Source organism: Leuciscus leuciscus, assembly GCF_965113295.1.
Source record: "Leuciscus leuciscus genome assembly, chromosome: 19".
In the NCBI taxonomy this organism is placed as follows: Eukaryota; Metazoa; Chordata; class Actinopteri; order Cypriniformes; family Leuciscidae; genus Leuciscus; species Leuciscus leuciscus.
Genome location: NC_138743.1, coordinates 25,719,879 through 25,747,154, shown reverse-complemented (window position 1 = coordinate 25,747,154; position 27,276 = coordinate 25,719,879). Strand labels below are relative to the sequence as shown.

The following is a 27,276-nucleotide window of genomic DNA, read 5'->3' as shown; positions in this document are numbered from 1 at the left end:
GACTTTTGCAGGAATAAAGATCTGAGTGACTTAGTTAAGGGCCAAATTGGTATGGCAAGGCAACTGGGTCAGAGTATCTCTAAAATGGCAAGGCTTGTGGGATGTTCCCCAGGTAGTTTCACATTTTTAGTTTAGTCTCAAGTTCATCTAATATTTGTATTTTGTTTTATTTCAGTGTAATTTAAATTAACAAAAAAATTATATTTGTAATAGTTTTAGCTAACAAAAACAGGTTTTTACACATCTCCTGTTCTGTGTTTTTTTTTGTTTTTTTTTTCACAGACCAAGCTGTCTTCTGTCTCCCTGAGAGGACTTAGTTCTTCCAACTCAGCCAGTGACATCAGTGGCAATGATTTCCATGGAAACTACGCTTTTGAAGGAATAGGGGACGATGACCTGTGATGAAGTCGTCCTCATAGACTGGACTGAAGGAGTCTGATTCATTTAGCGGTTTCTCTGCGTTGAGTGTGGTTTAATAGATGCCCAGTTCTGCAATATTGTAACCCCTTTCTGAAAGAATTAGATTAAGGGTCTCACAAATGGCCTATGAAGCCTCTCATTAGTTTTATGAGAGGCCTCAGATTCAGTGCTCGCTCAATTAAAGTCAAAGAAATTGGATAATTTCAGATTTGAGGCATAATTGGAGATTTCAAAGGTTGGGGGAGGTTACTGCATTCAGGAAAGATGTTAATTTAGGCTGTGATGGAAGTTTCTTCTGCAGACGGCTTCATTGAATCGTACTTCTTTACTAGAGACACAAAACTGTGCTTTTCCTCTCATATGTCATCTTGCAGGCACAAATTCCTGTCATCTCATTTTCTCTTGCTCCTGACTTTAGTTGCCTACTAGAGCAAGATCCATACCAGCAAATTGTGTTGATATGTTCCTTTTAAAATCCATTAAGATTATTATTTAATAGAGAAGTGGTCTGCTTCGTATCGTGCAGTGTGTCAATGTTGCTCAACCTATTGTGTGGTAGCAACACTCTGACCTGTAGCTTGGTAGATCTCTGCAGATTCCTGTTTTTTTTTTTTGTTTTTTTTTTTTCAGGAGATGTAATCTTGCAGCTAACTCGACCTGATGCCTACTGCATATTCATTGCATATTCTAGATGAAATTGTGGCCTGTTTGTTCTCTGCCTTACGCTGATTCAACCGCCTTACAGTTCAACTTCTCAAAATGAAAATAAAATGTAGCACCGGACACAAGTTCTCTCATTCTGGCCTCAGCTGTGTCCTGAATCTCGCTTTGTTTTGGTGTGTTCAGAAGGCCCACTTGCACTAGCTGAACCCTTGCCATGTCATGGTTTTTTTTTTTTTTGGCTGCACAGTATTAAGAAAGGTAGATGGCTTGGGTATTTATTGAGATATTGACTGTGGGAAAACATCCTGGAACATTTGCAAGAGGTTTGTAGGTCTGTCAATTGATTTTTGTGTGTGCTTTTTGTCTATGTTCTGTTATTCAAACCAATATATTAAAAAAAGGTTTGTCATAAATGCCAAAATTATAGTTCACTAAAGCATTTTGCACAGAAAAGTAAAATTATGGTAATGTCACTTTTATAAATGTACATGCAATTAAAAAAAGTATTCTGAATATTTACTAATACCTGTATTATCTTTAGTATATTACAAAAAAGAACAGTTGATCAAATATAATCCAGGCTGTGTAAAAAAACTAACATTTATCAGTGTTTACAAAATTGTAGAAAATTGTCAAAAAAGAAGTGTTTACAAATTTCACATTTAAATTTCAGTGATTGTCTTTGTACACTTTATTTTGAAGAATATTATTCCAGACTTTCATTTTTCATTTATATATACATATACATAAAATCCATTTTGTATTTTACTAAATACATTGTGGCAATCATCTCAGAGGACTGATCACATGGTGCTTGGGAAATGGCTGTATTTCGCATTTATTCTGGGGTTTTGACTGTCTGCATTGATAGTCTTACTAAATGAAATGCTCATATCTTTCATCCCAGATGATTCCCCCATGTGCAGAATGTTTAATGCGAAGATTGTTTAAATGTTCTCATACTTTGTGCTGTATGGCTGACTATTTTTTTAACTGATGACTGTAATTTGTGATTGCCATGTTCAGTATGTTCACCAGCATAATCTAGGATGAAAAGAGTAAACTGTCTGTACACTTTAAATCTTGTACATCTCTCATAAAGCTTATGAGCATGATTTTTTAAATCACTTCATTTTAGAATGGAATTTAGAGCCTTCTGGGTTTCAATAAACTTAGGTGCCAAACAACACTACTCTGTGAATGCGAGTCGTTTTCTGAGGTATTTCAGCATATGAGATTATCATATAGCCTATGTGGCTTGCCTGTAGTAAACGCATTGACTCCTATAATGAGCTAGTGCGTAAATTCCCACACAGGAAACCTACCGCAAAAGATCCTGGCATAAATCATTAGCATGATATTTCGCTTTTTGACATGATTTGAATGTCAAATTTCCTTTCAATGTAAGCTTTGGCCTCAAAACAGGCTCTAGCACTTCAAACTCATTCGCTGCCCGGGGCTCTGTCATCATTAGCGTGTTTACCGGTGCTGTTCACAGCAGAGCGCGGGGAAGATTACAGCTCTCATTATGAAAGTGTGAGGATTACATACCCACTGCCTGTCTAGGCATCTTAATCACATCCTGCTGGCTACTAGTAACTTCAGTTCAGTTCTGTGACTGAAGATGAAAAGTGAAGTAAGACAAAGAGGTTAAGCAAGTTTCAACACAAATGTTTTATTGGAGGATATTTAAGGCATTAATGAAACCACTGCATAATAACAAGAAAACACTCAAGCACCACACACCTACAAGATTTCAATGTTCGGTCATTTCTTGGCAACCTTAAGGTTTAACTGCATAATAGGGTTTACGTTTACTGTCGTCCTTCGGTATAGCTAACAATGCCATGGGTGGCAAATACATGCCAAACATTCCTCAGAGATAAAAAATAAAATCACATACAAAAATAAAAGCTCTATGTTCAGCATGACACTAAAATCCACTACGCAACATTTTGCTTCAAGTAAACTCGGACAAATGGCATTTCTCACAGTCAATAAAATACACACAACAATAAAAGGCAACACAATCCCCCAGAATTATTGAGAGCAAAAACAAGATGATTAAAGATCACTATGCTATAAAGAACATTATGTTCATCTGTGAAGGCATTTTCACCAGTATGGTTGAGAAGATGGAAAAATGATCAATTACATAAAACCTCGAAACAGTCAACCAAGGTTAACTTAAGTGCATGCAACATGGTGCCAGGCTTAAAGAAGAACTTTGTATGGCAGTGGTGCAGTAGTGTGTTTGGCACTAATAAATGAACCACAATCAGGCTCAGAACGCTCTTAGAGAGCTTTGGGTAACAAACGTTTTGCCTCGTTCAAAGGCATTAATCAGGAATGTCCAATCCTGCTCCTGGAGGACCACCTTCCTGCAGAGTTTAGTGTCAACCGACTCCAAACCAGCCAGGAAGTTTCAAATAATCCTAAAGACCTTGATTAGCTAGTTCAGTAAATGTTTATATAGTGTCTGCAGGAAGGTTGGCCTTCCAGGAGCAGGATTGGACAACCCCTACATTAGGACATTCAGGTAACTGTCTTTGAATTTGACTTCATGTAGCAGCTTGTGATCAATTCCAAAAATAATTCTGGGCACAAAAGAAAAGGACAACTAACAACGCTTATGCCATTACAGTAAAATCTCATATGGACGACTGTCTTGCAATTTTAGTCTACACCTCTTCCTCGTCCTCCACCTCTTCCTCATTTCCAGGCATCTGCGCTTTAACCCAGCCATCTGTAGTCAGGCTGTGCTTCTTCTGATGTCGTTTGTAATTGTCCCAGTGACCAGTGGTGTACCCACACTCTTGGCACTTATGGGGCTTCTCGCCCGTGTGGCGCAACATGTGCCGCTTCAGGTTCATACTCTGATTGCAGCTGTAGTTGCAGATTGCACACTGAAAGGGTTTGGCGCCTGAATGCACCCGTTGGTGCCTCTTGAGATTCGCCAAGTTGCCGCAGGCATAGTCACACAGGTGGCACTTGTAGGGTTTCTCACCGGTGTGCACTCGATGGTGCCGCTTGAGGTTGTCGAAGTGGGCGGAGGCGTAGTCGCACTGTGGGCACTTGTATGGCTTCTCTCCGCTGTGGGTCTTCATGTGGCGGGCCAGGTGGTTTGGGTAGTGGGTGAGGAAGGGGCAGGCAGCACAGGTGTAGACCTTGTCCCCTCGCTCAGCGGGGCATCCAGTTGTGTCCTTAGTCAGCATCTCCAGGGTGCACTTGGCGCAGATCTGGGCCGAGGACCCGTCCTCATCATCCAAGGCCATGCCGCACAGACGACAAGTGAAGGGGAAGAACGTGGGGGGTAGGGCGGCAGGTTCAGAAGGAGCCTGTCCTGACTGCAACACCCCTGTCGACGACGGCTGTGCAAGCCTGAGGCCATCAAAGGTCTGCAAGTAGTTCCCATCCCTTCCCATGTGGGGACGTGAGACAGACTGCACAGCACCTGCAACTGAAGGAAGTTGAATTACAACTCGCTGTAAAACTCTGTTCAATGTTCTTTCAAGGGGACACACACAGCAGGACCTCACTTACCTTCAGTGGGGGCAGGAGCCGCTTCCTTTTCCTTCTGACCCACAGTAGTGTGATTTAAACAGTTGCCACTGACCGGCTGAGTGGCATTCTGACCCGGGCTTACAGCTAAATGCATGCGCTGGTGCCTCTTCAGGTTCCCTAAGGAACTGCATGCAAACGTGCAGTGGTTGCATTTGTAGGGCTTTTCTCCGGTGTGTATGCGCAAGTGCCTTTGCAAGTTCACTAGTTGTGCAGATGCATAGGAGCACAGCGGACACCCGTATGGTTTTTCGCCATTGTGTGTCTTCATGTGCCTCTTAACGTGATTAGTGTAGCGTGAAGTGAAACCACAGAGCGTGCATGAGTGGAGCTTCAGGGAGCTATCCTCGCCACCAGCGCCCTCATTCCCTCCCCCTCTAGACTCCGCTTGTAAGCCTAAGCCCAAACAGAGCTTCCTGTCCACAACGCCATCCGCATTCCCTTTGCAGCAGCGCATGCAGTAGGGCCCCACCAAGTCCATGCCGGGTCCCAGGGGGTCTTCCAGGAGCTGACCACAGCCCCTGCAAGAGAGGTAAGAGGGAAAGGCAGACTCAGAAACCCTCTCTTCACGCTCGCTTTCGGTTGCGCGGAGGTCGTCAGCGTCACTCTCCATACTGAGGCGGCTGAAGGGGGAGCTCTCCTCGTCTCCCAGGGGGAAGCCAGGCAGACTGATGTCAGCTGTACAGGACCACAGCAGGACACTGCATTACATTATGCAGCTGTATAGATATGTGTTCTGCAATCTGAGACAGTGTGCAAGCATTCAAATACAACAGAAATTTCAAAAGATAAAGACACTATTTCAGTATCTGTAGCAAGTAAGTTGACAGTAACACTAGTATCTTAGTATTACAAGTTGCTGACTAAGGACAAATACACACAAAATGGTTTAGGAAAACCTCTCATGCCAAATGAGAATCTATAATTGTATCAAAAGTAAAAAAAATTACAAGGAGAGCACAAAATATCAACAGCTGAAGTTGATAGTTTGAAAAATATTTTTTTCCGCATTTGTACTTACCCACTAAGCCAGTGGACAAATGTTACTTAAATTCTGATAGCAACAAATAAAAGGTAGTACTCCAGCAAAACCCAAAGCTACAGTGTTTCTGCTCAGTCTTTCTGTGAAACGACGTTTTCCTTCTGCAAGCGGTGTCCTCATGCACATGCAATGTGTAGAAATGTGTGAGTCTGAAGTCTGAACGGGCCTTTATATCGCCCGTTTCAGAAACCCCAGGTGGATGATTACCCAGCCTAATGATAATGATGATGACTATAATGGTCCTGCAGATGATGATGATGATGATGAGGGGGAGATGATGATGATGATGATGATGATGATGACAACTATGATAAAGACCCTGAGAGGAGATGATGATGATGATGATGATGATGACTAAATGCCTTATTATAATGTGTCCTTGATGGTGATGACTGTCTTGATGACCCTTATATAATAGTGTATTTTTTCCTGATTTGCCATTTTGAAATAGTATGTTCTGTCAGAATGCCAAAACCAGTAAAAATTTCCAGGGAGGTAGGCTCTCTTCTCTCATCTGTATATGAAAGTTCACACTGCTTGCTGACAGACAAAATGCAGCATGTTTGCATAATAGCGTTAACATTACAGGTCAGTCTTTGCAGTTAATATCCATATTGAGAACATATGGCTCTTCATGAATGCCAGCAATACATCATCAAAAGCATATGTTTTAAATCCTCAAGATTTGTCAGTAACCATCATAGAATAGTCACAGCCAAGTAATACATTTTATAGAGACTGCTTTCACAATTAAAAAAAATGGTTTTCAAAACTTTTTTATTACAGTTGGAACCCTGTAATATGAGCTAGTTTCCAAAATCTGAATTAAATTTGGTCTTTGTAATACATTTTTTATTTTATCTTTGCATGAAACTAGTTGTACAAAGGGAACTGGCACAATTCTCCTGTGGCAGTGGCACAGATTTGGATTTGGATGACAAGAACACGTCCCTACCAAAGTCGGGCTCGAAAACTCAAGTAACTCACCTGAGAACTTTTCAAGGCCTATGATCTTGTTGTCATTGTCAGGATCTGAGAACTCGAGTTCTTGTCCCAGGAGAAAGTCGCTCTCAAAGGTAAGGCTTGCTGGACGTACGGTGCCTAAACCATCTTCAGAATCCACTGAAAGCAAAGGCTCATGGTTAAATACAGCAGCAATGGCGTTCATTGGAAGAAGATCATGCAACTTGACCTATTTATATTTTATGAGCCATTTCTGTCCTTACCTTTGTGGTAATGCCTGTTGATGTCAATGTGTATATATATTATTAATCTATTTACTTACCTATTTTTTTCGAGGTTTAATTTTTTATTAATATGTGACCCTGGACCACAAAACCAGTCACATGGGTAAATTTTCTGAAATTGTGATTTTTACATCATATGAAAGCTGAATAAATAAGCTTTCCATTGATGGATATCATTGTTAGGATAGGATGGGTGCAAAAAAAATCAAAACATTGAGAAAATCACCTTTAAAGTTGACCATTTATGTTCGTGATTGTGCTGCATTCACTCACAAAAATAAATGTTTTATATATTTATGGTAGGAAATTTACTAAATGTCTTCATGGAAAGTGATCTTTAATTAATATCCTAATGATTTTTGGCATAAAAGAAAAAGCGATAATTTTGACCCATACAATGTATTGTTGGCTATTGCCACAAATATACCCGTGCTACTTGTGACTGGTTTTGTGATCCAGGGTCACATATTTTATTTTTAAAAAACATTTTTTTCAAAGAATGTAAAATTATGTACTAAAGCCCTGTGAATCCCACTCAGCAGCTGTAAACTTCATAAGAGGAATACTGAATATTCCATTTATTATACAAACACGAAGATTTACAGTAAACTGCACACCATCTTGTGGGATCATGTACATTTGTAACAATCAACAATAAATAATTTAATCAACTATCATCACTTTCAGCCATGTGGATTTTTTTTTAAAGATGTTGTTTTTTAAATTATACTTTTTCACACTCTGATTAGTTTATTTCATTTCTCATTTCAACAAAGTCACAATGTATACATTGTGTTTAAAAGCGTTCTGGGGTTAAAATGTAAATTTTAAACATTTTCTGAAGAAAATTATTGGCTCCAATTAAATTATATTTTTATTCTATTTGTATAATTTGACAAAATTACAGTTTGATTGGAAATACAATAACAATTTGTGACATCTTGATTTTTCTTCACACATCAGGTCTCGAATTTCATTTCAACTGTTTTCATAGCTCATCTTTACAAGTAGAAAAATTGCTGGTCATTGTGAAAATAAAACCACAACAGCTAGATGATCTTAAATTTTAAAAATGTAATAACATTTTATAATGAACAGTCAGCTACTATACATGAAAAGTAATAGTAAAGATAAATAAAGAAGGCAATGTAAAATGTTTCCAAGACAGTTTTAATGTGACCTTCATATAACAAAAAGGGAAAATAAGCAGCCCATTATGCAGTACTGACTTCTTACTGGCCCTGGCTTTACTGTAGATTTACTGCCATCTACTGGGCCAGATTGAAAATAATGACCACTTTTTTGAGAAGAAAAGAACAAACAATGAACAACCAATACTTTAGCAGGAGTTAATGTTTAAAGCAAGTCAAATATTATTCAATTATTTACCATGACAGTCACCATCTAAATCTAAAATTACTTCCTATTAAATGAATTAAACTGTGTATACAGCTAAACTCAGTTTATCTTCATAATCTGACACAAACACAGAAATAACTCCTAGTTTTGTTCGCCACATAATACATTTCAAGACACCAGATTTACAGCATATATAATCATCAGAAGATTCTTGTCTGACACCTGAAAGCACAATTCAAAATCAAGATGATCAAAACAGACGGCAGTGCAATTATTATGTTTCTGTGAGACCTGTCAATAAAAAATAATGACTATTTAATTATATGTTATTATAATTCATTATAATTATATATAGTTTATAATTATAATACAAATCTATTATAATACTATAACCACACAGTCTAGATGTCCCTGCTATTACTGTAACAAAGAGTCTGCTTATTGATAGCTAACATTTAGGAGATTTTGGACAGATATGTCCAAGTTTAAATGGCTCATGAGCATTATGACAGTTTTAATTATAAGGCAAGACCACATGACCAGTTTAATAATCTTTCTGTGAATTAGTAAACACGAAAACAAAACGCATGTGAAAGGAATGAAGCAAACCATTTAGCTGACAATACTAGATGAAAAAGCATCTTACACTTGACAGGTTGTGGATTCTGCTGTTTTCTTCTTGGCATCTTCCAGTCAGCCTTTTTATTTGCAACCTCCTCTGGATTCCCTCGAAAAGAATCAACTCATTCTCCAAAGTAGCCTTTGAAAGCATTGAAATAACAGACGTTACTGTAGTGACATGCACGTCAACACAACCTCTATAACAGATACATGGGCTAACGTGCTAATCTTACAGTGTCATTTAACATAAATAAGACTGGCGTTATTTATAGCACATACAGGATATTTTAAACTCGTAGTGCGACAGAATGCATGTCTGTAGTCGTGTTGTACACGTACTGAATCGCATGACTCTTGCCGCCCAGCCTGTCGACATGTAGCTAGAACACAAATCTAAACACTCAACTCCAGCTATATTGTCAAGCTCAGCAGATGTCATAAATATACCTGCTCTTTCTGCCTGACACGTCAAACAACGGTTCCCGTCGAGGCAAAACAGCGGCGTCTGACGGTGCACTACTGCTCACAAGCCGCCATTCCATAACACAGCGACCACAAAGAAAGGCAATTAATGCTCTTTTTTCATAACTTAATTGATTTCCAAATTGCCATTGTATACATTTTTCTTCCGCTACCGTTGCGTATTTCCGCTTCCTCAGTGACGCGTTTCCGGGTACGTTGCTCCCTCTCTATTTTTACTTTTCTCTTTTTATGGAATGTTTATGGAATGTTTTTTTTTTTTAAATAGCTAAAATAAAGGAAAGCCTAATGTTAGATTTAGTTTTTATTATTATTAATTTTAGCACATTTGATTACATGGGCGCAATAAATAATAACTGCTATATTATAACAACAACAACAGCAGCAGCAACATTATATTATATTATATTATATTATTAGTAATACAACAACGATCAATTTTATATTTTATTTGTTTATTATTCGTAAACCGTAGCAAAAGTCTACAGTCAAACTACGTACAGTCCTTGATACGCACACGTCTTAACTTAATGTTATATCTTATTAGTATCATATTGCATTGTTATGAAATGGGCTAATATAATAGCGTTATATTAAAATACTAATTACTGTTGCAGTGGTGCTCAATTACTGAACATAATACTGAATTTAGAAAGACAACCATTCTCTTTATTTGCACAATTATATTAGCTAAATTACTGAACAGACAACAGATTAAGCCTTTTTAGCTTTTTTATTAAATTAAAAAATATATATGTTTAAGCCATTTGACATAAGATCGCTAGTTGTCAGGTACTGTTTCATTATAATGTGGTTCGTCATTGAATGAATAAGTGATTATACGTCATCGCACGGATTCCGATCACTGCAGTCGCAGCATCTTTCCCGCAGGCCGTTACAAGAACTCGAGCAGCAGGCGCCGCCGGTGTGCAGAGAAGAGGGAACCTCGAGGTTTACGGGGATCTCCTCGCCAACGTCATGCGGCGAATCTCGGACCACAGGGTCCAGAAAAACGCTCAAAGACACAAAACAGGCGACGTTTTACAGCAGTGGGAGGAGCCGTCCTCAGCCGCTCAGTGGGAGGAGCCAAGCACCCAGCCGATGGTGCTGCCGAGCTGATATCGCACTGAGCGGAGGTAAGAGGCTGATTTCATTCACTTATTGTGCGCTATCTTTTGGTCAGAAGGTGATTTAGTCTTCTGCTTTACTGTATAATACGCTGCATTTACGCATAAAAGTGTATTATTTGGCGGGGGGTGGGGGGGTGAACAGTCATACGTAATAACCTTGCCACTCCCTGCAGTGCTGTGATGCCCTGGCCAGACCTTCTTATTAATTAATAATACAAATTCTGTTCGTAGACAATGAATTTCAGTGAATGAAATTTAAAGCAACGATAAACAGACCCTTTTCTGCACAATCGAGAGGTCTTCTGAAGTGCATGTTATTCTGTACGTAAATTGTAGGCTAATATAAATATTCGTAGGCTACTGTATCATTAAATTAACAGTTGTTGTAAATGTCGGATCACTGATGCGCTCCTGGCCCTATGATGTGGAGGTGTGTCCTCATATAACGTCCTGCCACGATGCTTTCCGGATGGGAGTTATAAGTCAGGGTATTAATGGGATCCCCTCCTTCTTCAAAATATCCTGATATAATTGTAAACAGAGCTATGATAGCATTTCATCGGCTTTTGATATTTTAGGTTTGCCAAGTTGTTGCCCAACTTTGCTTAATGTGGTTAAACAAGAAAGCCGCTGAGTGCATGTCCAGGAAAAGTCCAGGGAACCGAGAGAAAGAAAACACAACAAAGCCAATCCAGAGATCTCAGCCACAGGATTTTGCTCTATGGCCAGAGAAGCTATAAATCACATTTGAGCTTTGTCTCATCATTGAGGTCCACTGGCACTGCATTATGCATGATAAAAGTATTTCTTTTCCGTGCATGCATAAGACAATATAGCATTGGTGGGAATTATTTCAGAAATCAATGATATGCAATTAGATCTGCCACGTTGCTTGTCTCTTAGAAGTCAAGCAGAATGTCTAAATGCAACTTTGTAATAATTTAATCTTATCATGTAAGCTAATGTATTCCCTCCATTATAATTGTATAGCCCTTTTTATTCACGCTTCAAGCTCGATCCTGTGCATTTTAAAACCCTGCTTGTCAGAGTGTTGAATGACCTTGATATTATAGGTCTATTCTCCTTATTGGTTTCTGTTCTGTTGAGTGATGGAGCATGCAGTCAAAGGCAAGACACAGACCCGCACGTTAATTACGTAATGCTGCCAGAGGTGCTGATGTTGCTTATTTCAGATCAAAATATTGATCTTTTTTTTTTTTTGGCCCATGATATTTCATGTTTTTCTCTATTTAACAAAACCATGATTTACTTGAGATTGTTTTAAAAAGGGTAAGTGAAAGAAATGTAGTTGTTTTGCTATTAAGACCTGGATAAGACTTTTATTTCTAATGACCATAAAATTCTGGGGTTTTTTTCCTTAGTAGCTTTATTGGCCATATCTCTTAATTTAATCTGCTATTTTTATAATATTTACCACATCAGAATGTTTATCTGCAAAGATCTGAATTAGATTGATCCTCATGAATATATTTTATCTTAGTGTTTAATGTTGAATAATTTAGCAGTTTGTTTTCTGTTATATAGCAAAAGAACTATGAACAATATGTCAAATGTGTAATTTTTGTATTATTTATATACTATTAGCCTATAGTATTATTCATATTTTGAATTAGTTTTTATTTTTATATTTTCAGCTTTTATTTTAATTTTAGTTCACGTTTTAGTCATTTTGTACGTGCTTTTGTCATTAGTTTTTTCAAAATATTTCTGTTTAGTTTAATTCTTTTTTTAGTAATAATCTTTAATCTTTAATTTGAAAATGCTTGAACATGATGTTCTTAATAATGAGGTTATCTGATGTGGAGTCAGACTCCACATGAGTGTTTCTTTTGGAGGAGAGTAACATTAACAATTGACAGTAAAAAAACAAACAATAAAGAAAACATACCCCACATCATAGCATCTGAATCCTCCAGGGAAAAAAAGTCCGTCTTAACTATTTTTCGTCTGTCTGGCATCTCCTTCTCCATTACATGTTGACTCTCTGTTGATATGAATGTAACAGTCTGTGTTTCAGTTGGTAGATTCATTTCACATGATCATGTATCAAGATAAAATACAGCTCAGACTTCTCCATTCCACCAGCTTTGTCACTCCATAGCACAAAATAACTACCTCTCAGTGAAAGTGTGCACTATGCAGTTGTCTTTGCATTTTTTTTCAAGGTAAAAATATTTTTACAAAGATGTGTATGTGCAATATATGTGTTTGGGATTAGTAAGCTTTTTTTTTTTTATTAATACTTTTATTCAGCAAGAAAACATTAAATTGATCAAAAGTTTGATCAAAAGACACAAAACATTACAGAAGTCAGAAGATATCTATTTCAAGTGCTGTTCTTTTGAACTTTCTATCCATCAAATAATCCTGAAATGTATCAATGTATTTTTGTGGAAATGTTTCCACAAAAATATTAGAAGCAAAACTGTTTTTAACATTGATAATAATAAAAATAATAAGAAATGTTTCTTGAGCAGCAGTTCAGCATATTAGAATGATTTCTGAAGGATCATGTGACACTGAAGACTGGAGTAATGATGCTGAAAATTCAGCTTTGCCATCATAGGAGTAAATTACACATTAAAATATATTCTTTCAAAAAATATTAAAACACCTTTACCTACCCCAAACTTATTGTGCACTGAAAGATGTTTTCTACAACAATCTTACTTTCACAATCTACTGATACTGTTAATATGTTTTTTTTGTTTTGTTTTTCAGTTATGAAACCACCATTTGTGAACCGTTTGGATAACTAAAGGAACATAAAACATTTTATGTAAGAAGAAAACAAGGATGACCTTGATCAGGAAACGCTGTTGTGGACGATTTTTCTACTTCCTCACAATGGTCTATTTGCCAATGTTCAGTGTCAGACCATAAGCAACAAACAGAGACAGACAAACAAAAGGGGCCTGATCACTCATGCTGTTTTTGGCTGGACTGTCCAGCTCTGTACAATGAAGAGACCCAAGCAGCAGTCACAGTCCCTTAGTTTTCTCAGCTTCTTCAGCCGAAAGCCCAAATCTGATCCCAGGATTGAGAAGCCCGCCGGGACTTTGAACAAGGAGGAAGTGGCCATCACTCTCACACCCAATGAGCATGGACATGTGATACAGGTAAGATGACATTTAAACATTTATTCTCTGTACATCTGTAACTCTTAAGCATGTTTCAATTTAATCTCTGTATTCTGTGAGCAGTTGCTGTGATGGTTCACTTAACCTGGTAGACACTTTAACATCTCAGTTCCTTTCAGAAGCATCATGCCCAATCAAACATGCTCCCTCAGATTGCCGAGCCAAGTGGATTTGGAATTCAACTTCCCAAAAAAATTTAATAATTAAAACTCTTAATATTCGCTAATTCAAAGTCAAACACATTTATTTTTGTGTTCCAAGAAGAAAAAGTCATGTTATCAAAACGTGAAATACAATAAAATACGATGTTTTTTTAATCCAATGAAAATAAAACTGTACCCACATTGGACATTTGGGACGCCCTTTGGACCACTTCCAGTAGGGCACCAGCACCCACTGAAAAATTAGATGCATGACGTCCCACAAACCTTGTTTTATTAGGAGTGTCTCATTTGTCCTGTTGTCAAGAAACAGAATGGTTAGACCGTGCCATTTTCTTATTTAATATAATAAAAATGTCTTTAAGCTAACTCGTCTTCATTAGACTTTCATTAGTCCTAACTTTCATTACTGACCTCAGTCATTTTGTCTTTCCCATTTCCTCCCAGGACCGGGCTCACAGTGATGTTGGATTAGAGGGCGGTAGGGATGGAGGAGATCCTGGGAAAGGGGAAGATGACGAGGGAGGTGTGGAGTGTGGGAGCAGTGGCTCAATGGGTGTACTGTCCTTGTCCTCCTCCAGCCAGGATCAGCTGCTCGAGCACCTGGTGGAGTGCCCGCTCTGCCTCCTGAGTCAACCACGCGGCCACTTCCCACGCCTGTCCTCCTGCCAGCACCGTGCCTGCACCGACTGTTTGCGCCAATACCTACGCATCGAGATCTCAGAGAGCCGCGTGGGTATCGCCTGCCCGCAGTGCCCTGAAGTGCTGGCTCTGCCCGACGTCCGTGCCATCTTGGATGACGGTGCTCTTCTGGAGCGCTTCGAAGAGTTTCAGCTGCGCCGCTTTCTGGCTGCTGACCCGGACACGCGCTGGTGCCCAGCACCAGACTGCAGGTTAGCACATAAATGTGATTGCTGAAGCACAGCCATTGTCCCATCCTCTTCTAGAGTGTTCCATCATTTGATTTAATATTACTTTTTCCTTTTATTGAACTTGTCACAATAATATCTACAAAAGGTTTTAGATGTTTTTAGCTGCGCTTTTTTTTTTATCTATCATTTGTATTAAAAGTGGTAAAAAAAAAAAAAAAGTGCAATGAATTTATCTTGGTGGTTTTGTATCTTTGATTTTAAATATAAAGCAGAAATTTAACTTAAGATTTTAATATTCATATTCTGGCCGATACTGGCAGATTTGGTTTTCACATTATGGCTAATAACTAATAAGTGTCAATTTTTTCAATTCTATATTATTTTATACAGTGTATTTTTTATATTTAATAAAAAATATAAATTTGAAAAATAACATTTTAATAATATTTTAATAAAGACACTAAAAACTAGTGAAGTGAATTTACGCATCACCACGTTATAGTGTACAGTATGAAAAATGGATATTCATTTTGAGATTCGATGAAGATTACATTTAGCAGTGTCATTAAATCTCATAAAAACCTGATCATCCAATAACTGTTACCGATACTGTATTTTCTGCATCCACTCTTGAATTTTTTAACAGTATGCTGCTATTCACAACCAGTTAGATTGTGTTTCATAAAACAAACTTGCTGACATAAAGGCACCACATAATATTACTCAATGGAATTGCTTGTGAGAAATGTAATTGTTAGTTTTTTTGACTTGTTGCTGGTAGTTACAGTAGTTAGACCATGGCTTCTCCACCAGCTTAGCCAAGGTGGTCTATCAACTCTAACCAGCTTGACTGAAATGGTCTCCCAGGTCGTCCTCAGTCACACCAGCTTGTAGTCCTGCTGATCACCCGACCTCACCCATGTGAAGAGGGTTTTAGCTGAATTTTCAATGAGCAAGTGTATAGTGGCAGATCATTATGTCACGCACGCTGCAGCGTGAAGCACGTTCTCCTCTGTGGTGCATTATGTATAGTTCTGGAGGCTAGCTTTAGGTTTCGTAATGGTAACCGGATCGGGGTAGTGATGGGAATCCATGGCTGTTTGGCATTTCTTGTCAACAAGACAGTATTAGGTATCACCTGCAGTCACTCCACATGGGACCAAGAGCATCCTCTCTCTTTACTACTGTGACTGAAGCACAAAAAACAATGATATTCCACCACCGTCTGCTAGATGGTGGCTTATGTTCACATATCAAATGATGTGTGTTTAAAATATTGATTAACACATGTTAACTAGCTGCATGTTGTTGTTTTAATTTGAAATATAATTGACATAATCCATATGTTTTATGTTGTATTCTGTCATTCATTAGCTATGCAGTGATAGCTTACGGCTGTGCGGAGTGTCCCAAGCTAAGCTGTGGTCGGGAAGGCTGTGAAACCGAGTTTTGCTACCACTGCCGTCAACTGTGGCACCCAGACCAGACTTGCGACCAAGCCAGACGTCAACGCGCTCGCCACACGTCAGGAGCCAATGATGTTTCCACACTCTTCGTGTTCAACGAGGAGCCTGGCGGTAAGGTGCGAATATTGAGGGACTAACCTAATATCCATTTGGGGTTCCGGCTAAGATGTTTGTTTCTGCCCTCGCTCTTTAAGATGCAGAGGAGATCAAGCCCTGTCCACGTTGTGGGGCCTACATCATGAAGACTAATGATGGCAGCTGCAATAGAATGAACTGTACAGTGTGTGCTTGCCAGTTCTGTTGGCTATGCATGCAGGAGATCACTGATGTGCACTACCTCAGGTACACACATACAGAACACACGCTCATCAGGTTACTGTAAGAGTTGTCGCACGTAGCCAGATCTTTGACTAATGGCTAACAGCTACGGTCTCGTCCACATTGTAGCTTATTTTGTACAAGAACTGCCCATTTAGATCTGATTGACATGTAAAGCAACCAACCTTGGCTCAGTTTAGATTTTATGCACTTTAAAAGGTGGATTTATCTGAAATACACTACAGTTCAAAAGTTTGAGGTCAGAAAGATTATTTTATATTATTTTATTAAGGACAGGCACATTAAATTGAGCAAAAACAGACAGTAAAGACATTTATAATGTTACAAAAGATTTCAAATTAATGCTGTGTTTTGAGCATCAAAGAATCCTGAAGAAAAATGTATCAGGGTTTCTACTAAAATATTAAGCAGCACAACTGTTTTTAACATTGATAATAATAAGAAATGTTTCTTGAGCAGCAAATCAGTATTAATGATTAGAATGATTTCTGGATATATTAAAATAGAAAACAGTTATTTTAAGTTGTAATAATATTTCACAATGTCTCTGTATTTGTGGTCAAATAAATGCCTTGGTGAGCAAAAGACACTTCTTTCAAAAACATAAAAAACTCTTACCTATCCTAAACCTTTGAACTTTAATGTAAATTATACCACAGTAAAATATTTAAATATCTATTTTTAATTTAAATAATAGTTCACTAATCTCTGTGAACAGTCACATATAATTTACATAATGGTGCAGAAGACACTGAAAACGTAGACAAAAAATTTACAGAAAAAGGAGAATATACAGTTTTGATCATAAATATCTCATTTACTTGCAGACTCAAACTGTTCTGGAGATTTGATGCTTCTAACATTGAAAACTCTTCCTCTCAAATGCTCATTGTATCAACCCTGTACATTCTAAATACTTTATTTCCTGACAGACTGATTTCAAATAAAACGTGCTACCCTTGGAAGTCACTTTAACCATAAGCATAGTGTTAGATTTCTCTATATTTGGCCGAGCGATTGTTTGGGTGGCTCGCCAATGTATTCGATTTCTCTAATACATAAAATAAGTAAGTTTGACCAGAGTTCTTGTGGGGAGAATAATTTATTGAAAGTAGTAGTGTAGCACAGTTCTTCAGCAGCGATATTAGCATGTCTGCCTTCAAAGAATCTTAACCCAAAGTTCTGTCTGTGTAACAGACCTTTATACCTGGTAACAAATGTGCCACAAACAATACAATGACACCCAATGGAGAGCCAATGAGACAGTAACCTGATGATGACCTAAGGGGCTTTGGGTCACACTTTAAGAAAAAATAATAATAATACAGTTAATACCAGTTACAAATACATCTGACTAAAGTTAATTAAAAAGAAACAATCCTTCAATAGTGTGGAATGGGTGATTTTATGAATGTGCCTGCAGTTTTCTATGCAAAATTTGGTCCGTGGTTGTGTGTAAGAGAAACTCATACAGTTTTTAAATCTCCCTGTGTTTATTAATTGATTAAGTTCCTGTTGGCTACTGTACACTTTGTAATTAACATTTACAGAATATTAATCCAGTGTGCAGAGCTTTCACAACCAAATATAGGACATTTGCCTGCAAGCACATAGCCCACATTCATAACAAGCAGTCACCAGAGTTTGTGATCTGTTATTAAGCTACTCTCTGACACATTCGGTCCAAGCTAAACAGGGGTAATTCTGCTGCACAAGAATGTCAAATATGTTTTTCTGGCCCTGCAATACTGAGTTTGTGCCGAGTTGCTTTTGTAGCCGACTTCATGAATATTGCAGATTATCAGATTTGTTTAATTACTCTTAATCAACAAGTCTCACAGAAGCTGAGGCATTTTAGAGGTCTGATCTTTCAGATAGAGACTTTGCTTCCAGTTTCAGTAAGCTATCGCTGCACCAAAGCTGATTTCGAATAGATTTTTCCGTTCTTGGATGTTGGCCAGCACCAACGTTTGTCAATTAATCAGTACAAATCTTGGTTCATATTTCCCTGTCCATGCAACCCAACCCCCATGATTTGCCAGAAGCAGGTTTCTTAATTTAATGAACACCCCATTCTGCTGGGCTCCAGCTGGCCGGAGAAAGATTTTTACTAAATGACAGAATGCATACATAATTCTCAACTATCCATTTAAGACAAGACAGGTAGAGTGAAAAATGTGTAGAATTTACATTTCGTTAATTTGGATTTAGATTTAACACACCCTTGAACGTCACCGAGATTTAGCGGTTTAAAGGGATAGTTCACCAAAAAAATGTTTTACTCATTTACTTACCCTCAAGTTTTTCCAAACCTTTATAAGTTTCTTTATTCTGCAGAACACAAACTAAGATATTTTAAAGAATGTAACTTTAAAAGTAACCAAACAGACCCAGGGCCCCATAGACCTCCATAGTATGGAGAGAGAAAAAAATACTATGGAAGTCAATGGCCCATCAACTGTTTGGTTACCGACAATCTTCAAAATATCTTCTTTTGTGTTCAACAGAAGAAAGAAACTTGAGGGTGAGTATGAAACTTGATGATATCATTTTCAGTTTTTGGTGAGCAACATACAGATGCATGTTTAATTCTGTCATGTGACACCACATTTATTTGTGTTAATTTTTGAAAAAGGTAGAAAACCTTTTTGTAGACATAAAGGGCCCTATCATACACCCGGCAGAATGCGGCGCTGGGCGCGACAGTACTGTTTATTGCTAGTTTCAGCCTGACGCAGTTATAATTTTCACGTCCTGCGCCACGTTGTTTAAATAGCAAATGCATTTGCGCCCATGGGCGTGCTGGTCTGAAAAACGAGGTGTGTTCAGGCACATTGTTGGTGCGTTGATATTTTGAGGTAACTGAAATAGACTGTGTAGTCAATGACGCAATATTTTTTTTTGTTATTTAAAGGGTGCATTTGTAAAATTAGGCGCAAGCGTAACTGGCTTTTAAAGGGAATGGGAGATGAGACTCGTATTGGTTTATTGCACGTTAAGCCCAAAACACACCCATTACTCATTAAGAGAATAGGGACAATCCTTTAGGACCATGTGCCGGGTGTGCCGACCATTTTTCCCATCGTTAAACTAGCAAAAGTGGATTCAGACACGCCCTAAGTGCACTTGAACCGTGCGCTTTAGACCATGAGCTTAGATCGTTAAAATAGGCCCCAAAGTGTTTTTGCGGTATTTTGAAATATAGACAGAAGTTACGAAAACCGATAGTATGGAAATTTAATTAATAATTCACATTTCTTTTAGCTAAATCGGTAAACATTTTGGTGTGCTTACCCGTTTTCTGCTACAACAACAAAAAAATCCTTGGATGAAAACTTGCCTATTGGGTGGTTGATCAACATTCATCTATAATAAAGTGTTGTCTTCAAATATTTACTTTAAATTCACTTTTAAGCTAGAACACTTAGCCACAGTACAAAACAGGAAGTGACACTGACCATAGAGGATTGTAATTCACCCAGGCAGTGCATGAGGCTAATCGAGGATGAGATCATAAAATATTGATTCAATGAGAGTGTGTGTGTGTGTGTGTGTGTGTGTGTGTGTGTGTGTGTGTGTGTGTGTGTGTGTGTGTGTGTGTGTGTGTGTGTGTGTGTGTGTGTGTGTATTCCTTGTCTTAAATTTAACCCCATGTCATGTATATGCCACAGTGTGTGAGAGTATGAAACAGTAAATCACATTTTTAAAAAATTTTCCTTACAGTCCCTCAGGCTGCACTTTCTGGGGAAAGAAGCCGTGGTCACAGACACGAAAGGTTTTGTGGCAGGTCGGCATGCTGCTCGGGGCTCCGGTGGTGATCTCACTCATAGCAGGCATTGCGATACCAGTCATCATTGTGGGCATCCCCATTTATATGGGCCGCAAGGTAAAGACTGAAAAATGTGGTGCATTATTTAACTCCAAGTGAGCTGCTACTGAGAAATGCATCCAGTGACCGTTTAATAGCTCTAGGATGATAAAAAGACAAGGTCATGCCCCTGGCTGTATGCTCATTATGAAAAAAGTGCTGCTGAATGCATATATGTAAATGTATGTAAATCCACCAGACCCCTTCACACAGCAGGTGAATGTGATATAGAAAATGTTTGCAAAGAAAGTAGAGAGTGCTTCACTGTGCCATTCATTTATGGAGTCAATTTTGCTCTTTGGGACCCCATGAAAAAAGAAACAGCAGGATATTTTTAGAGTAATCAGATTAATCAGAAAACACTCAATTTATTACTTCCTTTGTATGTAATGATTCATTTTAAGTCTCTTAAAAACCTTGCAGTGTATATTATAAATGATTTATCCATGCACCTCATTATTATTATTTTTAAAACGTCTATGTGCCCTTGTAATCTTTAATCAAAAACATTAATTAGCAAACCACAACATCAATAAACAAAATCAAGCCCGCACTACTTTTTGTTTTGTTTTTTTGTTTGAGAAGCCATTTCACTTGGATATATAGTCACTAAAAATGATCATGATTTCCGTTTCATGCCGACTTTAAATCTGTATCTGTTTGCTTGCCTTTCAGGTCCATGGTCGCTGTAAGAAAAACAGTATCTCAGGAAGTAAGCATTATCTGACAGTGGCCAGCGGGGTCATGATGTCTGTTTTTGTGTCTCCAGTCATAGCGGCCATTACTGTCGGTAAGAAACTCATCCATCCACTTTGGCTACTAAAATATTTGAGAGGTCATTTTATCTTATATGTTGTGTTTTATATTATATACATTACTGTTCTAAAGTGTGGGGCCAGTACTTTTTTTCTAATGAAAATAATACTTTTATTCAGCAAGGATGCATTAAATTGATCAAAAGTGACAGTTAAGACACTTATAATGTAAAATTTACATTTCAAATAAATGCTGTTCTGTTGAGCTTTCTATTAATCAAAGAATCCTGAATAAATCTTAGTTTCCACAACAATGTTAAGCAGCACAACTGTTTTCAACATTGATAATAATCAGAAATGTTTCTTAAACACCAAACCAGCATATTAGAATGATTTCTGAAGGATCATGTGACACTGAGGATTGGAGTAATGATGCTGAAAATTCAGCTTTGATCACAGGAATAAATTACATTTATTAAAACAGAAAATTTTTAAATTGTAATGATGTTTCACAATATTACTGTTTTTACTGTATTCGTGATGAAATAAATACAGCCTTGGTGAGCATAAGAGACTTTCAAAAACATTTTTAAAATCTTACTGACCCCAAACTTTTAAACAGTAGTGTTTGTCTTTTTTATGTTTTTGAATGTGAATATAAGAAATGGGTGTATTAAGAAGTCAAGGAGCACTTTAGTGGTCGTATTGTTGGGTTACGGCAATGTAAAGGTGCTGACTTGAGTGTTATTTCTTTGTATTGATTATTCTGGTGTTCAGACAAATGAAGCTATTTAAGACACAAGTCTGCCTCTCTGCTGAGACCTTGAATAAAAAAAGGTAGAAATGAAAACAAACACGCTTAAAGGAATAGTTCAACTAAAAATCATTAACTCACCTTCATGTCATTCCAAACCTGTACGACTTTCTTCTGTGGAGCCCAAAAAGGGGATTTGAAGAATATTCAAAGAATATTTTTATGGTGCTTTTGCATCTGTTATGAAGCTTAAATGCTCCGGTCTCAATCATAATTTTAGGGAAAAGAGCAGCTGGCACATTAATAAAGATTTCTCATTTCGTGTTATACAAAAGCAAGAATATCAAATGGCTTTGGAATGACTTCAGAGTAAATAACCCTTTTTTGGGTTGGGTGAACTATTCCTTAAACATCCATATTGCAAACATTTTAGCCTACATACGTGCATGCAGCTGTTTCATTCACACACACACACACACACACTGCCCGGTCGTCTCTGATGACTCATCTATCTTCTGCTTTGGCACTCCTGTGAGAGTTGGAGCGGGGAGGGGAAGATTACAGCAGCCGGCTGCGACTAAAATGTCAGAGCGATCTCCATGGCATAGCGTGAAGACCTGAGCGCAGCACATTCACTTCTCGGTGCTCTCCTCGCAAACCCAAAGCTTGTGTTCCCTCTCATTCTCCCCTGTGAATAGCCCTGTCTGTTCTGTAGCTCTGACCTCTCCTCAGGAGAGCCAGAGAGGGGCCTTGTCCCCTACAATGTCCTCATCAACAATGCCACACTGTTCTCATCCAGAACCAGGAGGATCATGGCCTTTTGTCTTCTTTATTGCGTGTTGTCCTTGTCTTTGCTGCTAGCATTATGCCTCTGTGTATTTACGCTGCCATGTGAATTACTGCCCTTTTCCTTCAGATTCATCTGAAAATAAGTTCACTTTTGAGGTAAATATGTCTGTGATTTGATGTATTCGTTTGCATAATATACAGTAGGGACTTGTACACTTATACAACTTTTTTCTGTAATTAATAATACACTGTAAGAAAAAGTTGCCTTAAGTTTTTAAGTACAATCAACTTGAATGTTTAAGTCAATTCAACTTAAATTACTTAAACAGATTTAAAAAAAAAAGAGTTTAATCAACAACAAAAAAAGTTGAAAATTGCTTAACTGATTTTGATGAGGTAAAGCAGTGTAAAAACATATGTTGTCATAACTTATTGATCATATATTTTTTTACAATGTAATACTCTTTTGGAACAACTTCCTAATTATTTCTAATGTAGTAAATCTTCTGTGTTTCAAGGTGTAGGGGTGCCTCTTATGTTGACGTATGTCTACGGGGTCGTGCCCATGTCGTTGTGCCGTAACGGCTGGTGCAGGCCACAAACTGATCCTCCTGAAGTACGGAACATACAGCTGGAAGATCTGGCCAATTGTAAGTTCAGCTAACAAATTAAAAGTTGAGCTGCTTTCTAAATTAATATAATTGCTCTTGAAATTGATGTAAATTTAGCTGTTCAATTTAGTACAGAGATTCTTGTTGTTTTTTTGTGCCAGATAATGGCTATATGGCTGATACAATAATGGGAATAATATAATACAGATATTAGATAATATAACAAGATAAATCTGCTTCTGCATAGCTTAGTGAAGTTAGCTATTTTGTTGCTAATACTGTAGCTTGTAGTGTAGCTAACAGTTTTTAAAAGTTGCTAACATTCCCAGTTCTGAAAAAAATATTTTCTGAATGTTTTCTGAACGTTCAACGGGTCCAGTTTTTTAAATGTTTTAAAAACGTTTCCATTTTATAATTCTGCAAACATTATGGGAACGTTACTTTTGAATGTTCTCTAAACATTTTGAAACAAGTAGTAACATTTAGAAAATGTTAGACAAACCAAAATGTTTCCGAAAAAAATTGTTCCACGAACAATGTTTTTGTGCTAACGTTTTGAGGACATGTTATGACCGGATAACTTTGAGCGAACATTCTATTAACGTAAATTGAAAACTTTTTTTATGTTGAGAAAACCTTACCAGAACGTTAGCAAAAAAACTGAGGAAGTTCTCTGTTAGATGGGTTCAATGTAGTTAGATACTTTTTACTAGTGAAGACACTTTTGACTACTTTTAAGAGTATCTTTGCTGTAGTTTAACCACCTTAAGGAGATTCAGACTGTAGTTAGTTACTTTTTGTTAGGAACTTTTGATGTGGCTAACTAAAGTAGGCCTATCTATTTATTGTAATTAGCTACTTGTAAATTTCTATAGCCAACTACTATTTTGAAAGAGCTTTAGCTTCTCGGAAAGATTTTTAGCTTGGAAGTAAAAAAAATGCTTACCCAGCACTATACTGTACATTACCCATGACACTGTTTGCTTGAACATGATCCTGCTTTATTATAAATTGCTTATCTTTCTATATGAGTTTATATTTGATTATGCAAACATTGTAACTGTAGTGCAGAAAGATTAGTATTGCAATATTAAGCTCTCAGTTTGGCCTGATCTGATGACATTTAAACTTCTCTTGAAGATCTTCTATTTTCTCATGTAGTCAGTGATCATTGGACTGGCCAGACTAACCCAGCTCTAACTGACGGAAGCGTACAGGAAGTGAGTGTGAATTTGGAGGAAGGGATGCCGCTTCCCAGCACCAGTGTGGTCCAGTCTGGAGCAAAGGGCTCCGTTGAACTCCCTAATGATGGACATAATGACAGCACTGAGCAGGTTGTTCAGTCAGACGATGTGGATGTAGCTGAGGAGTGTGCCTTCAGCAGCACACAAACATTTGCTTTGAGGTCAGCAACATTTTTTAAATATTAATCAAGTAAGCAAGATTGTTAAAACATATACAACTGTTTAAAAGTTAAAGATTTTGAAATAACTCTCTTATGCTCACCGAGACAGCATTTATTTTGATTAAAAATACAATATAAACAGTAATATTGTGAAATACTATTACAATTTAAATGGTTAGTTCACCCAAAAATGGAAATTATGTCATTAATTACTAACCGCTATGTCGTTCCAAACCCGTGAGACTTTCGTTCACCTCTGGAACACAAATGAAGATCTTTTTAATGAAATATGAGAGTTTTTCATTTTAATATATTTTAAAATGTAATTTAGTCCTCTGATGGCAAAGCTGATTTTTCAGCATTATTACTCCAGTCTTCAGTGTCACATGATCCTTCAGAAATCAGAAAAATTCTTTTTTGCAAATGCTGCTTAATATTTTTGTGGAGGCCGTGATCGTTTTTATTTAAACATTTTTCAGGATTCTTTGATGAACAGAAAGTTTTGTAACATGAATAGAAATCTTTTGTAACATTTATAAAGGTCTTTACTTTCACTTTTCATCAGTTTAATTTAATCATCATAGAAGTATTCATTTCTTTAAAAAAAAATCTTACTGACTCCAAACTTTTGTCTATTTTTCCTAAGAAATAATACTAAAAGTTTATGCCAAACTATGTACAGTTTAGCTTTTATTATTTAGTTGTTGTTTTTTACATATGATTTTTTTTCTTCATTATGATATCAGGACAGTTGTATTACTCTGACATTTTGACATTATACCCCCTCAAAAATATATCAAAATTATTTTTAATTTAGAAATTAAAAAGATGATCATAATAGAAGAAGTGTATTTAAACCATTTTATGCAAGATATTACTTTGAATATATTTTTTGTATAAATTGTTAGATAGAATAAAAAAATATTTAAAAAAATAAGCATCACATCATTGACTCCTGTTTTTTGTTTTTTACCGCAGGGAAGGGACCAATATTGAGGTCCGTGTGGAGATTGAGGCCCAGCCACGGGGCGGCCGGAAGCCGAGTCTCAGCAGTATTCTGTCTAGCAGGAGCCTGTCAGCAGAATCTCTCAGCCAGCCCTGTGAACCTCTGTGTGCCTCTCAACAGCCTGGGAGCACCGACCCCGTGCCAGTTCCTGAGATAGACAGCGTCTGAGCGACTCCTGGAAAACCACGGCTTCCACGGCTCACCTACACTCCCACCAGGAGCTTCCAGCCTCTGCCTGCAAATGCAGAGAGTCAGCGAGCGTGAAAGAAAAGAGAGAGATGGAGAAAAGCATCCAGGGCAGCTGCTAAAATCCCACGGAGGGGATTAAAGATGATCATATAAACTCAAATGACCAAGCGCATGTTTGTCAACAAGTATGAGGAGTGCTAACCAATTTTATACTATGTTCTATAGAAAACATTGCCGATTTGGATGCTGGTCTGTTTAATTTATTCAATCAGCTTTCCTTTTAGCTATACCCTTTTATCTAATGACCATATGGTTCATGTCCCCTGACTCATCCGTGGAGAAAAAAGGAAACGGTAATAAGCTACGGATTAATAGCATGGTTATTTCTGCCACAGTTGCTAGCCTGACATGCCCTGTGAGTGACTTGCAAGATGGTGAAATGCGTGCTGCGGGCTAATGCTAAGGGCTTTTCCCTCATGGTATTCATTCATTTAAAATAATGCAATTTTCTTTTTTGCATTTTCATGAAGAAGCAGCAAAATCTGTGGGATTTAGGTCTAGAATTAGCCCTCAGTGTCATGCTGTTTCCATTATGAAAATCTTGGGTCAAAACTGGTGATCTTATGGAACGTGAACATCATGGACTATGAGTGCTGCTATGAAAACTGATGACCATGTTTTTCTCTCTTCACTTTTCACCTTTATTTCTGCAGTAAAGGCATTTGTTTTGTTTTTTCCCCCTGCTGTTATTGAGTACGTAATGAATCAAGTTTTAATAGCCCATTTACTAAAGAGAGCATCTTATCTCAATCATCTGCATTGACAGTTTCAGCTTGCTAAGTAATAGCATTGTACTGGTACCACAGAGCCAACAGTTGCATAATGTCTAGACTTTCTTTACTGCTATTTTTGACACTTTGCATTAATGAAGGAACTGCTAGATCAGGCCTCTAACTCAAACTGTTACCCTCTGTCCAATTCAAAAATGAACAGCAGATAGCCCTGCCTCCAGGAGTTTCCTAAACCTTTATTGCTGCACTGCAGATTGGGAACAATGAATGGAACAGTATGTCAGTAAAAAGATTTGTATTGAATGGTGTCGTGTTTTTTTAATTCTTGGTTTTCTATATTTTTTCATTAATCGGATGTTATTTTATGGTGTAGGTGGTAGATTCTATTTAAACTGTTTTTGTCTGTATTTTATTAGGAACAGACAGAGGGCGCTAGAGCTCTAAAAAACAGACTAGATCGATGAGGGCTGCTGGATCCAAGCTGTAGGCCTACAGACAGGCATGTCAGTCTTTGTTTAACTTTAAAAAAGGCGGTTATCTTTCTAACGAACTAAACCTAACCCTCTTTTTGGTCCATTGACATAAT

The 27,276-nt window shown here is 37.6% G+C and overlaps 3 protein-coding genes and 1 long non-coding RNA gene across 9 annotated transcripts in view; 2 read left to right on the top strand and 2 right to left on the bottom strand.

Annotated features, from left to right (window-relative positions):
• Positions 1-2,272, top strand: part of snx17 (sorting nexin 17) — a 29,176-nt gene extending 26,904 nt beyond the window's left edge. For both annotated transcript variants that reach the window (XM_082148366.1, XM_082148365.1), the window contains exon 15: positions 283-2,272. In XM_082148366.1, coding sequence (XP_082004492.1) covers positions 283-402 — 120 coding nt within the window. In that variant the 3' untranslated portion in view covers positions 403-2,272. The remainder of the gene's footprint in view (positions 1-282) is intronic.
• Positions 1-14,397, bottom strand: part of LOC309481851 — a 218,177-nt gene extending 203,780 nt beyond the window's left edge. The window contains exons 1-3 of one of the 2 annotated variants that reach the window (XR_014200117.1): positions 14,260-14,397; positions 14,028-14,141; positions 12,131-12,528 (exon numbers count right to left, since the gene is read on the bottom strand). This is a non-coding gene — a long non-coding RNA (uncharacterized lncRNA). Of the gene's footprint in view, positions 1-12,130; positions 12,529-13,705; positions 14,142-14,259 lie in introns of those variants that run through there. The other variant, XR_014200116.1, reaches the window with a different exon arrangement.
• znf513a (zinc finger protein 513a) lies at positions 2,739-9,582 on the bottom strand. Of its 3 annotated transcripts, XM_082148362.1 has the most exons (5): positions 9,361-9,582; positions 8,939-9,052; positions 6,674-6,808; positions 4,627-5,322; positions 2,739-4,543 (listed from the first exon to the last, which is right to left on the bottom strand). In XM_082148362.1, the coding sequence occupies exons 2-5, from the start codon at positions 8,976-8,978 to the stop codon at positions 3,765-3,767; spliced, it is 1,650 nt and encodes a 549-aa protein (XP_082004488.1). In that variant the 5' UTR covers positions 8,979-9,052; positions 9,361-9,582; the 3' UTR covers positions 2,739-3,764. The 3 variants fall into 3 exon arrangements, with proteins under 3 accessions (XP_082004488.1, XP_082004489.1, XP_082004490.1); XM_082148363.1 differs by lacking the exons at positions 6,674-6,808; positions 8,939-9,052; positions 9,361-9,582 and adding an exon at positions 5,666-6,453 and having other exon boundaries at positions 4,627-5,387; XM_082148364.1 differs by lacking the exons at positions 6,674-6,808; positions 8,939-9,052; positions 9,361-9,582 and adding an exon at positions 5,666-6,453.
• Positions 10,222-26,993, top strand: LOC309481760 (E3 ubiquitin-protein ligase RNF19B). Of its 2 annotated transcripts, none has more exons than XM_082146819.1 (10): positions 10,222-10,529; positions 13,266-13,663; positions 14,293-14,738; positions 16,092-16,294; positions 16,378-16,525; positions 20,246-20,408; positions 21,066-21,180; positions 23,207-23,338; positions 24,461-24,704; positions 25,683-26,993. In XM_082146819.1, exons 2-10 carry the CDS (start codon positions 13,505-13,507, stop codon positions 25,876-25,878), a joined length of 1,806 nt encoding a protein of 601 aa, XP_082002945.1. In that variant the 5' UTR covers positions 10,222-10,529; positions 13,266-13,504; the 3' UTR covers positions 25,879-26,993. The 2 variants fall into 2 exon arrangements, with proteins under 2 accessions (XP_082002945.1, XP_082002944.1); XM_082146818.1 differs by having other exon boundaries at positions 10,224-10,529; positions 24,440-24,704.
• Positions 26,994-27,276: the final 283 nt, after the last annotated feature.